This window comes from Plectropomus leopardus, chromosome 10 (genome assembly GCF_008729295.1).
Source record: "Plectropomus leopardus isolate mb chromosome 10, YSFRI_Pleo_2.0, whole genome shotgun sequence".
In the NCBI taxonomy this organism is placed as follows: domain Eukaryota; kingdom Metazoa; phylum Chordata; class Actinopteri; order Perciformes; family Serranidae; genus Plectropomus; species Plectropomus leopardus.
In genome coordinates this window covers 33616182-33631778 of record NC_056472.1, presented here as the reverse complement: position 1 = coordinate 33631778, position 15597 = coordinate 33616182, and the positions used below count along the sequence as shown (strand labels likewise).

Sequence of the window (15597 nt, the reverse complement as noted above, 5' to 3'; positions counted from 1 at the left end):
CTGCACTATTCTTGTAAATGGGATATCTGCAGAATACCATGAAGGACGTTTTTGACCTCGTGTCCATCCAATATTCGTGAACACGATATCTCAGAACGTCTTGAGGGAGTTTCTTTAACTTTGGCACAAACATCCACTTGGATTCAAGAGTGAACTGATTTGATTTTGCTGGTCAAAGGTCACTTTAAAATCACTTCCATCCCATAGTGCTGAAAGCAAGATCTCAATGATGTCTTGAGGGAATTTTTTCAAATTTGCCACAGACGTCAACTTGTACTCAATGGTTAACTTATCAGATTTTCTTGGTCAAAAGTCAAAGTTGTTGTGACCTTGCTTCCATCTTATTCTCATCACACAGTATTTCACCCGTACCTCTAAACTGGTGACACTAATTTGGGGTTTTCACCTTGAAACTGTGCTGATTGTGCAGATCTTCTATGCTGCCATGTTGAAGATGTGTTTGAAGCATGCTTGTTTAAGAATATGTGGCGTCTTTGCCGCAACATCTGAAGCATCGTCATGGCAACACACATGAGTGTGGACAGACATTAATGTAAACTTAACAACTCAACCCAACTTTGTGGAGGCATAAAACCACAAGGCAGTAATTCTAGGTTGTTGTGGTTTTTGTAGTTATTATTGCAGCTCTGATGTTTAACTTTTTTTTTGCACCTTTCTTATTTATATAAAAATTGTTATATCCAAAAACAGAGAAAAAAAGACTAGAAAGACCATGCTAGAGACCTGAAAAGACGTTACAGTCTGTGTGTGTCCATGTCATTCAACAGAGCGGCTCTCGTGATTCTAAACAAACCCTTGTGGCAACATGCGGACCGTCTGATTGGTCAGAGGACTAATTGACTGTTAATTGGTTCTTCATAATCAGCACCAACACTTAACAGACAATTAAAGACGACTGTGTGGGCGGCTGGAGAAGTGTGTGTGTGTGTGTGTGTGTGTGTGTGCATATCTGTAATATATTCAGGTCTTTGTTTCTCAAAAGGCTTTTGAGGCAACAAGTAGAGCAACAGGGACAGAGCGGAGAGATTTAATTATGGACATTAATCTGACAGAAGCTATAAAGCAGCTACATTTTTTTTAGTCATTTCATGAACTATGTTTTTGAAGGATCCTCACCAGACATTTTTAAGGACATTAATCTGCTTTGAATAATAATTTATTTAGGATTTGTTTCCACAAAAAGTTTGATTTAAAATCACATCTACCTCTTTTATTTTATTGAAATGCAAAAATGGTTCATGGTTCATGTTCACAGTATATAATTATGATAAATATAGTGTTCGGGACATTTTTCCCTATTTTTCTTTATTTTTTTCTTTTTAAAAACAAATTTTCAGGTCATTTTCTTGTCACCTTTTACTTATTTCTTGCAATTTGTGGGACTTTTCTTGCCAAGTTGCTCATTGCCTTTTTCTCAATGTTTAAAAAACTGTTTTGCTCAGGTTTTAATGAAGATCCAGATTTAAACGGGTAAATAGAAAAAAACAAACATTTAAAATTGTGTCATTCTAAGCTCATTTTACACCACAACAAATTGCCTACAAGTGTCGACTCATTTCAGTTTATTTCACCTTATTGAACCTTCTTTTGAGATACATTATCACAATTACAAGAAGTTCAGTTCATTGTTCGTCCCCACAGCTGCTCACATCCACATCTACACTAAAACTATCTCATCGCTAAATATCACATGAATAATAATGTAATGAATAAATGGGCGAGATTTTAAAAGTTTAAAAAGCTTTTTCACTCGGAGGACTTCGAGCATTGAGACTGGTTTGCAGAGGTAGAAAATGACTTTCTAACCTGTCACTGTCTGAAGGGGAGACTCCTCACGTGACGTCGCCGTCATCACCACCATCTTCCTGTCCAGAGCGGAGCAGAAGGAGCCCATCGTCAGCAGAAACCAAAGGAGGAGGAGGATGGAGACGCCTGACAGACGGAGGACTCTGTGTCTCTGTGTTGATTCACATGTTGGAGAGACATCTTCCTCCTGCTTTCATCCGCATGCTGCCGAGCCGCTCTCAGGCTGTCTGACTGCTGCCGTCTCTCTCACTGCCTCCCTCTCGCCCTCTCTGCACACTCACAGGTGATCAGAGGTCTGCTGCCCTCATGAGCAGGTTTCAGCCATGGAAGAAGGGTCAGTCTGTGTGTGTGTGCGTGAGTGTGCGTGTGTGCGTGTGCGTGCATGGCAACCAGGATTTTACAGTTGCAGTAGAGCACTTATAAAGTTTACAGTAGGAAGGTTTGCATTGACCCTGAAATTGTGCAAACTGAAACAGCCGATATCAAAACTGTCTAATGGAAACACGTCAATTTAGAAAAAACCTCCCATGTGTCGCGAAAAGTTTATACGCTTGCGTGAGGTGGCATTTCAGACATATTTGTCCACACTGCAGTGAAAACACATTTTAGTCTTTTCTAGGTCACGTGACGCTGTGAGGAAACATGATGCTGTGAGGTCACATGATGCTGCGAGGTCACATGATGCTGTGTCTATGTGCTTGTCAGTAGGAACTGGCTCCCTCATGATGCAGCAGGAGCTACAAGAGCTGTTATTGCATCACGTCACTCTGAGAAATCGTGGACTACATCTCCCAGAAATCCCTCATACGTGTCCGCTCCCACGTATAAGTATAACAAAAGTCGAACAGCATATCATTCATAAAAGAAAACCTGGTAAAAAAAAAAGTGAAGAAGAAGAAGACGAAAACAAAACAAGACAAAGGTACCAAGTAAAGTGTAGGGTATGTATGAAATTTACAGTGCTCTATGTAGTCACAGTTTAACATGCAGTCTGTTTGCCACTTGCAAATTTTTTGGTATGTGAGGTAATGGGTTAACAGGAAAAAGGTCCAACAGCAACTAGCTGAAAGGGGGCGTTTTTCCACCGACCGTGGAGAAGCCGCACGTACGAAATGGTCAAATCGAACTATAACTGTAGCTCGACTTTACTGTTCATTTGAACAGTTTTCACGTGTATTTGTCAGCCCCTCTGTAACCACAGCGTTATAAAAACACTGATGTTTCTTAACACCAAACTGATTTTTTCTGTGTTTTACTGGTTTAAATCACCTGGTTTGTTAGTTTTGGAGAGGAGGAGACATCTGCGGATAACCTGGCTTTGGTTTCAGACGGTTGAATCTGCGAGCACACTGAGCAGAGGTGAAACACATGCACTCGCCCACTCGTCTGTGCATACGTGAAAGATGGTGCCATACAAAGTAATAACAGTAACGGCAAACGTTTCTGCCTCTGTTATTTATTTATTTATTCATTTTCATGTTTAGAAAGAAAACACTGTGGAGTTCGTGGCTGCCCACCGCTCCGAAACACTGAGGACGGGTCAAATGCAGAGGATGAAAGTCCCTCCACAGAGATTTAATTTAACAAAAAACACAGATGACTCAGAGAAAGAGAAGAGCACCAAAACACAAAGACAAAGACACGGTCCTCAACAACACGAAAACAAGCAAGAAAATAATCTTTGTTTCAAATCTTTGACAAATAAAACCACATCTAATAAAAAGCCTACTGCTAGAAAGAGGAGAGAAAATAAATAGCGATTTTTTAATTTGGATTAACTTATTTCCAATTACATAAAAAAAAATCTTATTTTCTTTAAAACTGGGATGCTTTTTAACTTTTTTTGATAATATATATATACACATAAATGTTATTATTATTGCTGTTTTTGTTGTTGTTGTTATTAATTATTAAATCTTTGAAACCTGAAACAAAAAACATGGAAAGAAGGCAATAAGCAACATACAAAAGAAATTACTCAAAAAATTTGAAAATGACATAAAATTACCTGAAAAGTTGTTTAAAAAGTCAATAAGATTTGGAAAAAGTGCTCAAAAAGTATACAGTTCTGTGACATAACTTTAAATATGTAATTGTGATCATTATAAATATGTTTTCCCTTGCTTTTTTTTCAATAATAATTTTCTAAATCTATTAATTCCTTGCAAATTTTTGGAACATTGCTTACTAAGTTGCTCATTGCCTTTTTGCCATGTTTTGGAAAAAAAACAAAAACAAAACAATTTACTCTGGGTTCAAAGGTTTAAATACGTGTGAAAGGCGCCTGAAAGGTGACGTCGCTCCAGGTTTCAAAGGGTTAAACTGTCTAACGGAGCGCTTTCTCTTCCTCCTTCAGTGTTTGGATCCGTTCATCGTCGGCGTTTTGTAGCTCCTCAGTTGTTCCAGGAAGCCGGGGTTTGGGGAGGAGGCCGGCCGAGCCGATTTGACCAATGAGAGGGCGGCGTCAAAGGTCTGGCCCTCACATGACATCAGGTAACCAATGACCACCGCCGGCGCCCGTGACACGCCGGCGTTACAGTGGACCAATACGATGCCTTTCTGAGGAAGGCAAAGAGGAAATGTTTATTTCAAAGATGAAATAAGAGAGTCAGTCACCTGGAGGACGAAAAACTCTTAAAAAAACTTTATCTTCTCATAAAGTTTCTGTCGAACAAAGTTAGCAAACGTTAACATGCTGCCTTCACATGCCACTCGGAAATATCATATTTGCGAGCAAGATTGTGATTTGCAGTTCAGCTCCTACAATAAGTCTAAAATACACTGTGGAAACTAAATAGTTACATTCAGACTGTTCAGGTCCAAAAATGCTCCATTGAAACCCATTCAAACTGACATTTTTGATCCCACAGCCATCAGAGCAGAAAAACAGGACTTGTATTATTTCTGGGTGTCATTCTGGGCTTTTGACTCTGAATTTGTCATTTTGACTATTTTCCACCTGATGAGGTCATTTTGACCATATTTGGCATATGGAGGAAATACATGCTATTTCCACTAGGTGACCTGTCACAGTCAATGTAGCTGCTGATCACTGACATATCCCAGACTGTCAGCAGCTACACTCACACACTGACATATCCCAGACTGTCAGCAGCTACACTCACACACTGACATATCCCAGACTGAGATAATAAAAGAAAAATCTACTTAACATGTAATATATTGAAAATAATGAAAAATTTAAAATTAAGATTAAAATTCTGAAAATTAATGAATACTTGATATTTGTAATCAGAACTGATGATTTTGTGTCTGTAATATTAAAGCTCTAAAGGTTAAAATCAGTGCGGGTCCATGGCTCAGGGTCTAGTGGGACTGAACTTGAACGGCAGAGCCGCTCTCTGAACGTCAGAGGGCTCCGCAGATCCACAGATCAGAGCTGACCGCCGCCGCTCCAGCCGCTCGCCTCGCCTGAGCTGTTAAGTTAATAGCCGGCTTGTTTGTTTGTGTCCATTAGCTTCTCCATTACAGCCTCTGTTTTCCTCCTCATGGAAGGTTTACACCACAGCTCTGTCCCACTTATCAGACCGAAACCTCGCAGCGCTGCAACCAGAACCAAACTGGCATCAGCGCTCTCATCTGAGGACAGAGAACAAAGAGCTTCACTCACATTAACACGCTCGTCCACCAGGACTTTACAGAATCCAGTTTGGACCGATTTTATTCTCACCAGAAGCAATAAAAACATCCTGACCTGCAACTTAAGTAAACTTTGATACTTTCAGTTTGTGGACGGCTGTTTCAAGGCTCAAGTTTGAGATATTGGTTGGTTTTTTGGAGCCAAATTTGGAGAAAAGTGTGGAGCTGTGGAGGAGTGAGACGACCTCAGACTGCGTTCATGTGATGTCTGAAGGTCGTTGTTTCTGAGTCGGGAAGACAATCTTTTCCGACTTTGTTGTGTTCGTGAGCTTTGAGGTCGTAAAGTGGGATCAACGTGGGAAGCAAGGCATGACTCGAAACTTTCCGTAAAACCCAGAAACTTTCTTGGGGCATATTTCTTGTTTTTCCCCGTATTTATTAATGTGTATTGATTATTTTTCTCTTGATTTAAGCTAATTTTCAGGTCATTTTTTGTCACCTTTTACAGATTTTTTGCCATTTTCAGACCGTAATGACAAGTTGCTTATTGCCTTTTCTTCCCCCGATGTTTTTGAAAGAAATCAACCCAAGTGCTCACGTTTCAAAAGTTTAAATGCTTGTGACGCAGCACAAGAAATCTGATGGAAATCCAGGTTTCAAAGGGTTAAAAACACACCCAGCATGTCCTCTAGTTTATGTATCTGCACCATGAACTCAGTCACATGATGCTGTCGTCGCCATGACAGCGTCAAAATGTGAATGTCATGATCAACCAGATGGCCTGCTGGGTAATCTGACCCTGCTTTTCAAAGTAAAAGCATCAGTTTGATTATCAGGGCTGGAATTACCCCATACACACACAGTAACATATCATAATGAACACACACTTCCTGTAATGATACACCTCTAATGACTGCCTAATGACTGTGTGTGTGTGTGTGTGTGTGTGTGTGTGTGTGGTGTCATGTTAAGGTGAGCCGCAGGCTTTGCTGCTAAAAGCTTGTATGACAGTGAGATCTGATCTGTGTGCAGGTTAATAAAACATGAACAAAACTAAAACATCTATTATTTAAAGGCGAGGAGAGGAGAGAAGGAGAGGAGATGTAGAAACATGTGTCACATGTCAACCCTCATTTTAAGACCCTTACACCCGTCTCCCTCTTCCCATAATCCTTTTGGCCTTATGGGATTGCTTCCTGTTGTTGGATTTGATCCGGTCATTTGTTTCACCTGAGCTGGAGCAGCTCTCACCTCACCTCCTTATCTAGCTTACAGTATCTGTAAAACTCCTGGTTATTTGTGTAGAATACAAAATTAAACGGCGGTCTCTTTGACTTTTAGTCATGATTGTCCACAACGAGGTGAAACGTGACTGCAGCCTATAAGAGATCAGCCTGGAGACGATCAAATGATCAGAAACGGAGACGAGCGTTTGATTTTCCTGCAGTGTTTGCAGACAGGATGTTTGAAGAGGATTCACGCTCTGTTTTATGTTAACAGAGCTGAAAACATCAAGGTCAACAGCTTCCCGTTAGTTTTCACAGTGATTAACCCTTTCAAACCTGCATCAGTTTTCTTGTGCTGCATTCAGCCGCCTTTCACAAGCATTTAAACCTTCTAAACATGTGCACATTAGATTTATGTTTTATCACAAGACAAGGGGAAAACAAGCAAAAAGCAACTTGGCATGAAATGTCAGAAATTGCTTAAATAAATAAAAAGTGAAAGTTGGTGAGAAAAGTACCTGAAAATTAGCTTTAAAAATGTCAAGAAAACTACAATTTTTAATTGTTATAATTATATATTTAAAATTAGGTTACAGGAAAAAATATTTTATAAATTGTATTTTTTTAATGAAATTTTTGATTTTTTTTTTTTTGGTGCTAATTGCAGGTCATTTTCTTTCATTTTCCTCATGTCTTGCTAATTTTGGTTAGTCATTGCCTTTTTCCAGTGTTTTTGTGAGAAATCAAGCCAAAGGGTTAATGTTTCAAATGATCTTTTTAGGGGAAAAAACACTCCAATCCAAGCACCTCAAATGTGAGGATTTACTTCTTTGTCTCCCTCTTCGGGTTTTAGGACTGTCGGTCAATAGATAAATGAACGAGTGAATCTGATGTGATGCAGTGACGGTGATGTTACCTCGCTGCGAGCCTGCTGGATGAAGTCACAACAGTCCTGCATGTAAAGCAGCACGTCGGTGTCGGGATGATCCAGAATACTGACGGTCTTATAGATGAACAGGTCAGGAAACACGTTTTCCACCCCAAACGCCACATTCAGGATGTGAGACACCTGAACAGGAAGAGGAAGATGATATACGGCCGTAAAATCTGAATGACAGACAAACAAGAATCACATGAGAGGCAGCTAACAGCTGTATTCAGGATTTACTGTGTCTTCAGGATTTATTTTGTCCCAGCGGTTCTTGCTCAGTTTTCTCTCCCCTCGTTCGTCACTGCAGGTCTGAGGCTACATCCACAGTGAGCCGTCTCAATTATCAACATGCTTTTTTGTTACATTAGGCTGTTTTAGTGGAGGCGTCTGCTGACAGATAAATCTCTTTTTCACCCTCTTTACTAACAACCAAGCTGCATCACAGCCAACACCTGCCGAGCAGTGAGACGGACAGCTCGCTGAATACATCATTGTTTCAAGCTCGAGACATCGTTGACAAAATCAACATAAATGCAGGTTGAGGACAGCAGCTGTGTTATTGTCTAAATCAGCGTTTCCCCAAAATTCTCCTCCAGTACCACTTCTCCCGCATGTTTTAGATCTGTGTCTGCAGCACAGCTGAATCAAGTGAAAGCTGCTTAATAACAGGCTGATCATTTAATTCAGCCGAAGGCGGGTTTTCGTTACAGATTCGTGCAAAACTTAAAAGATATTTTGGAAATGTCGATAAAACATAAATACGCGATGACCGCGTTTCCACTGAGCGATGTTCTGAGACTTCTCCTCTGGTGATGACTTCGACTTTCCATTGCAGTTTTTTGTGAAATATGAGTTAATGGAAACCCACCTAGTAATGCCTACATTGACGTTTTGAGAAGATTAATATGTTTGCAGTCATCTCAAGTGCAGTTGCATTGCAGTTTTGCGAAATATTCAAATTTCCTAAAAAGTTTTGTGGAGAATGTGATCAGTGTGAGGTTTATGGGAAAGTTAATAGTAAAGCCATAAACCCATTTTATTATGTTAAGTATATGCAGAGAAGTACCATCATTACATTCTATATTTAAAACTGTTTTGTTTTGAGGCTCCATCTGGTCCCGGAGACCATTTTGTTTTATTGAACAGTAGATTATCTGATAAGAGCCAGCTTTGTAAGACTTTGAAATCTGACTGAAGGGCAGATTGAATTTGTAATATTTGTAGTAAATGAGTTTTAGACGTATACATGACAGTGTCATCTGAATAGAAATGAACAGAGGAAGGATGATTGTTGATACATATCTCGAAAAAAGAAGTGGACCCAGTGTCGAGCCCTGGGGTACACCTCTTCGTTGAACAAATAAATCAGATTTACACCCTTTAATGACACTTGTGAAAAGACAAAGGGCTGAAATGCAGAGAATAGGATGAATTAAGTGGTTAAACCGCCTTACTGTGGACACTGTCTTGTCATTTAGTCTATAAATATGCATATCACCAGTAAAACCAGTTTTAGGACCATTTTCCTAAGAAAAGGTCTAACTTTGAAACAGTTTCTCTCTCCAATGGTTTTTCATTTACTCCTTTTCTCAATTCCATTGTGGATGGATATGATGTATCACATTTATTTGGGTTAAAAGAGACTTAAAATAAATCTGCCAATGTATGTGTTTGATGAAGAGTGAGTCATAAGTGTATTATTTTGATTTATTTTGATTTATGCGTGCTGCATAATATAATGCATGTACAATACAAATACACATGTACAGAACGTGTTTGATCTGTTTTTATCTTAATGCTGTTTCACTTGTTTGGCTGCTTTAATCTAGATGAAAGAAAGTCTAACCGGGGACTGAAGCTGCAAATTACAATGACATGTGTTTCATCCTTATGTAACACTGTTTACCTGTTCGGTTTTTGTTCAGTAAATGAATAAATTCAGCTTGTGTCTGAAAACCTTTTACAGCTCTGCAGAAGCCAAAGCAAAGATGGATTAGTATGTAGAATCAGTTCAGAAGGAAAAGAATCTCACCTTGTGTTTTCTCAGAGTGCCAAAGTCATGTGCAGCATCTTGAGAACCTACACACACACACACACACACACACACACACACACACACACACACACACAGTGAATTACTGTCTTTGTTTGGCATAAGGCGCTGTCCAGGGTGCTGAACCAAAAAGTAAACCTTAAAAGGAATTCCCTGCTGTGTGCGTGCACGGCGTCTGCTGCAGGTCACGGGGTCATGCATGGTCCACCCTGATGGGTCACCTGTCCCCCGTCCTCCCCCACGTCTGGGCTCAAGTTACCGTCTGCTCTGAGCTGACAGTTTTCAGTGTTGAGGTGATTTCCAGGACAGGGCGGGGGGGAGGAAGACCCGTCCATCGACTGCAGCGGCTGCTCGATGAATCAGTTCAGTCTGCTGGTTGGTTCGTCCTGTCGTTGGTTTTTGGGATTGTTGGGATGTTGTGAGTATGACTGAGACATCCTGACTAACTGGGCTGAACACAATCCAGACGAACACAGTCTAGAACCGCAGCCACGACATCACAGAAACACGCTAAAGCACAGATACTCAACCTGCTTTGTTTGGGGCCACTTTTCCAAAATGACAGCAGGCCATGTTCCAGTGCCAGCAGCCCCATACATGTTTCTAGGATTTTAGGACGTTTCTAATAATTTAGGATGTTTCTAGGCTATTAGGACATATCTAGAACTTTGGGAAATTTCTAGGGCTTAAGGACATTTCTCAAAATTTGGGACATTTCTTAGATTTTAGGACGTTTTAGGATTTTAGGACATCAGGGTCTTAGCTAGGACCTCTGTCAGGGAGTGCGGGGGATCCCCCACTGGTGCTTTTTTGGATAAACAAGTTCTTCTTTGATGCTTTTTTATGCACTCTGGCATATTATGGAGACTAAAAGCACAGAAACAATTCACAGTGTTTTTATTGTGAATCAGAAAATAGTTGGGGGCCACCCAACACCCTATTGGACGCCGTATTTGGCCCGCAGGCCATAAGTTGAATTCAGTCAAATGAAATGAGAAATGACTGAAGGCTGACTCCTTGATTTGGGGAATCGTTTGATGACAGAACTCTACATGTGGTCCACATGAGCTGACTGCTCAGTCAGTCATTATGTGTCCTGTTAACTCACCCAGCAGCAGGAAGGGCTTGACGATGCCGACCTGCAGGTCCCAGGAAGTGTCCGGGACATACCCCAGCATCTTCTCCGGGGGGACCGGTTCTTCAACCACAGTGATCGTAGAACCTTTCCAAGTCTCGATGATGCGACGGCCGCTCAGTGACGTCACGCGGGTGCACTGCTTCCTCAGCCGCGTCCTGGAGAAACTCTGGATCTCCTCAGTCAGGGACTGCATGGCTCCACCTGACTGAAGTGGGTTGGACTGGAGTGAACCTGAAAGATAAGAAAAGGCGGTTGGATGATTTTTGTAGTAGATATAATGATGCAGGATGAGGTGATTAATGTCTACAGTTGTGCAAACATGCTCACAGTGATGAGGATAACATGCTGATGTTTAATAATGTTACCATCTTTAGCTTCATCATGCAGCCCAATTATCAGGAAATAAATTTGCATTGGACCTTTCTGTAAACCAGTGATATGTTACATTTGCACAGTATTATGTAGCTAATACGTTTAAACTTGTACGGTAATGTTTAGACACAAAAACCACTATGATTCAGAAAAGATCATGTTTTGGCTTCCCCGCTGAAGAGCCGCAGCTGTGCTTCTGCGAAAAACAACTGCTTTTCTAGGCACTATTCTCACTGAAGGAACAGCAACAGGGCACCAAAAACACCCACACACTGTAAAGCTGCAGGAAACACAGTGACGGGTGCCTAAGAACACCTACATTTGTTGCCTACAGACTCACTGGAAATAAAAAGCTGCTGAAAAAACGTCAAAAAACATCCAAATTTGATGCCTAAAAAGTCACTGCAAAAATGCAGTGAAGGTGCCTTAAAAACATTTGAGCCTAAAAAGATGCTGGAAAAACAGCAAAAAAAACCCAAAACAAAACATGTTTGCTGCAAGTCACTGGAAATGTAACAATGAGTCGCCAGAAAACACCCAAATTTGATACCAAAAATGCCACTGGAAATATATATATATAAAAAAACACTCATATGTGCTGCTTCAAAAGCTGCTGGAAATGCAGTCACAAGTCGCTAAAAACACCCAAAATTGACTGGTACATAAAAATCTGCTCTAAAAACAGAAGTACTGAATTGCCAACAGTTGGTCAAAGTTTTGGATGGATGGACTTGAAATTCATGATCTTCACAGGATGAATTTAATAACTTTGGCTCCTTTTCATCCTGCACCATCATCAGATCAACATTTTAATGTGTGTAAAAACACCTGAAAAACCGAGCACAGCTTTAGATAACAGCTGTATTTTGTGGTTATTAATAATAAGCAGTACACGTGAGTATGCTCTGATGGTGAACTCCAGCTGCTAAATTTCAGCAGGTCTGCTCTTTTTTGTCCAGTTTACTGCATTTATTTGTCGTGATAAACAGATTCATCAGATTTAGACCTTCACTGTTCATTTTACTCATAAAATAAGCACAGGGATCATTTGAAATACAGTACATATTGTATGCAAATATGTAATATATTGTATGTAATAGAAAACCTGTTTGTTCAGATGGTCTGGGTCGGTCCGGCTCGGCTCAGAATGGCTCCGATTCAGCTCAGAGTCCAGTTCAGTTTCCAGAAAAGAAAAACACTTTCTCCCTCATTTTCTGTTCCAGGATAAAAAATCCTCCAGTCTGGTCCTACCGCTGAAGAAACCTGGTCTGCGACAAACCAGGTCCAGAACAAATCCAGTCTGACTGTCTGTAGTCCTGCAGTCCGTCTGTCCCACCTGTGAGCTGGACGACTCTGCAGGAGGTGACACCGAACTGCTGCCGAGTAACATGAAACCTGCCGTCTGTCACTGCTGCTCCATGACAGAGACGCCTCGACCACTGACGCACACCGACGCCACGGTCAGTAATGTCGGAAATGATTTTAGATACGTGAAAAAGGAAGCACACGGCAGGTTTGGTGCCACTTTCTTTAATGTCATTAACTCTCTAGAATCTTTCATTGTGCTGCTTTCAGAGGCCTTTCACAAACATTTAAACGTCAGAAACCTGCAAAAATGGTTTTATTTTTTCAATAAATTGCAAAAAAAAAAAAAAAAAAATAGTGTGTAAAAGGTTACAAGAACATGTTTTGTTTTTTTTTAAAAAAGAAAAATAAAAAAAAAATAGCTGAAGGGAGATAATACATATTACAAAAAAATGTCCAGAAAATTATGTTTTTAATTCTTATAGTTACATTAAAAAAAAAAATATATATATATATATATATATATATATATATATGTTATTACTTTTGGGGGGGGGGGGGGGTAAGTAATTTTCTTGTAACTTTTTACTAATTACTAATTTCCTCCTAATTTTTAAGGCAATTCTTTAGTTGATCGTTGTATTCTTCCTATGTTTTGCCAATTTACTCAAGTGGTTAAAAAAACTTACAAACACATCACACAAATGCAGAGAAAGCTTGAAACGTATTTTTTATTTGAAGACATTATAAAATGATAACATTAACCTCATGTCCATTCATATTTCAACCATTTAGACGTCAATTTAGGGTGTTACTTCTTAAAGAATCCACAGGAGGGAGCCACATTTCTGCTTTTACAGAAATGTTTCAGGAGAAACTGCAGCTGAAGAAGCTGATGAAACTAATATGTCTCTTTTTATAAATCCTGAAACAAAAATAAAAGAAAATGGAACAAAATGTCTTAAAATGTCAGAAATGTATTTGTTAACAGGACATCTTCGGTCATTTTAACACAAATAGACGTTATATTAACCTGTTAGGAGGAACATAATTTTCTTTTATGAATCATTTTAAAACTAAATTTGCTTGATTTTTTTTCCAAAATCAATGGAAGAAAGCCAGGGCAACTTAAGAAGAAACTGCACAAAAATTAGCAAAAAATATTGAAAAAGTTCACAAAACTTACCTAAAAATTAGCACACAAAAAAGAAAGAAAACAAACAAAAACACAAAATGAGAAAGTGAAAACAACAAACGACAAAAACAAGAAACTGACGTGAAAAAAAGTGCTGTAAATTAATATTCAACGTGTATTTATGTCATTTAAAAAGATGGTTTCTGGATATTTTCCCTAGCATTTTAAAAAGATATATTCCTTAATCTACTCTTTTTTTTGTTGCAATATGTAAAACATTTCATGCCAACTTGCCGATTGTCTTTTTTCCATGTTTTTGAAAGACTCAAACCGGCTTATAAAAGGTGTCTGAACGCGGCACAAGAAAAGAGTTGTCGATGCAGGTTTCAAAGGGTTAATATGACGTCAAAATAAACACTTGAGTCGATCGGTGTTCCATAAATAAATGCCCTAAAGTGAAATCACGTGACTCAGAGTCGGCTGAAGCGTTTGAAGCAGTGAGGCTTTTCTGCTCATCTCTGCTGCAGCGCAACACCTGAGTCTGTCAGCGCTCCAGGTGCATTGTGGGTAATGTGTGCATCAGGTTCTGACAGGGAGGAAGAGTTTTTGGGAATAAAATGTCCATCGTGAGTTCAACGATGTTACGGGAGTGCAAAGCTAAATCTGTGGAGTCTTCTTTTAATATTTAATATGAGCTTTTGGTCCCGCTCCGCCCTCAGGACAAACCGCAGCTCCACGTTAAAGCTCTGTAGCAAAATCTGTAATTGTTGTAGATTACTTTCAGTCCTCTGTGTGTGTGTGTGTGTGTGTGTGTGTGTGTGTGTGTGTGTGTGTGTGTGTGTGTGTGTGTGTGGACAGCTGCAGTCTTATTTATGTTGGAAAAGATTCTGGTAGTTTCCAAGAATATTTCCACATACAGAGAGAGAGAGAGAGAAACAGTTTTCTGGCTGAAATTGGACCTTTTCATTCCCCACAACACACACACACACGCACGCACGCACGCACGCACACACACACACACACACACACACATGCACACACGCACACCGCATATGCAGGTCAGGTTTCTACAGAAGTTTGTTTTGCCTCTTAGAAAGAAAAGAGAGGAAACGAGAAAAGGAGAGGAGAAAAAAGGAGAAAAATGAGAGAAGACAAGGACAGGAGAAAAGAGGAGAGGAGAGTGCATGAGGTGTGTGTGTGTGTGTGTGTGTGTGTGTGTGTGTGTGTGTGTGTGTGTGTGTGTTCCAGCGATAAGATTTTCCTGCCAAATGTGAGCAGCTTTTACGTCAGAAACACAAACACACTCGAGAGATGAAATCATGAGAACGAGGAGAACAAAAAGAAAAAGAAAGAGGGGGAGAGAAGAGAGAGAAGGAGGGATGGAGGGGAAAGTGCTGACTCGGTTTTCTGCATGTTGATCCATGAGTCAGAAAACCCGGAGAGACCGTGTGTGTGTGTGTGTGTGTGTGTGTGTGTGTGTGTGTGTGTGTGTGTGTGTGTGTGTGTGTGTGTGTGTGTGTTGGCTGTAACTCAACCCTAACATGGGAAGCTCCTCCAACATCTGACAACCATTACTGCTACACACACGCGCGCACACACACACACACACACACAGGTTGCAGCGTCATATTCAGGTTTAATGGACCAATAACGGAGCGGTTGATGCCAAGAGTTCACCGGGGTCAAAGGTCATCGGTTACATCACTGTCAGTCACCTCACTGGTCAACAGAAGTTTAAGGAGTTCATTTATTTTTGAAACACTGCAGCAGTTAATTGTGTGTTAAGGGCAGGGGGTTGCCATAGTAACGGGACAGCAGTGTTCCTGCAGGGCATTATGGGAAATGTAGTCTTGTGCATAATAATTGGACATCTTTCCAAAAGCGCTGCCGGAGGAAGCGCTCACTTCATCTTCTGACGAGATTACAAACAAGAGCAACCACAGCGGTTTGTTTCTGTCCAGTTTTAGTGAAGTGTGTTTTATGATGAGTTAACGAGGAAATTAATCCTCA

The 15597-nt window shown here is 40.2% G+C and overlaps 1 protein-coding gene across 1 annotated transcript; it reads right to left on the bottom strand.

The window, feature by feature from the left end:
- Nucleotides 1–4179: 4179 nt before the first annotated feature.
- dusp19a (dual specificity phosphatase 19a) lies at nt 4180–10968 on the bottom strand. The gene is made up of 4 exons (XM_042494037.1): nt 10746–10968; nt 9617–9663; nt 7570–7722; nt 4180–4386 (listed from the first exon to the last, which is right to left on the bottom strand). Exons 1-4 carry the CDS (start codon nt 10966–10968, stop codon nt 4180–4182), a joined length of 630 nt encoding a protein of 209 aa, XP_042349971.1.
- Nucleotides 10969–15597: the final 4629 nt, after the last annotated feature.

Bases quoted from the DNA above. Each gene is read 5' to 3' on its own strand.
- dusp19a (XM_042494037.1), bottom strand. From the start codon at position 10,968: ATGCAGTCCCTGACTGAGGAGATCCAGAGTTTCTCCAGGACGCGGCTG. The intron at 9,664-10,745 runs GTGAGTTAACAG...GTGTGTGTGTAG, and splicing joins CAAGCCCTTCCTGCTGCTGG to GTTCTCAAGATGCTGCACAT. The intron at 4,387-7,569 runs GTAACATCACCG...TGCCTTCCTCAG, and splicing joins TCCAGCAGGCTCGCAGCGAG to AAAGGCATCGTATTGGTCCA.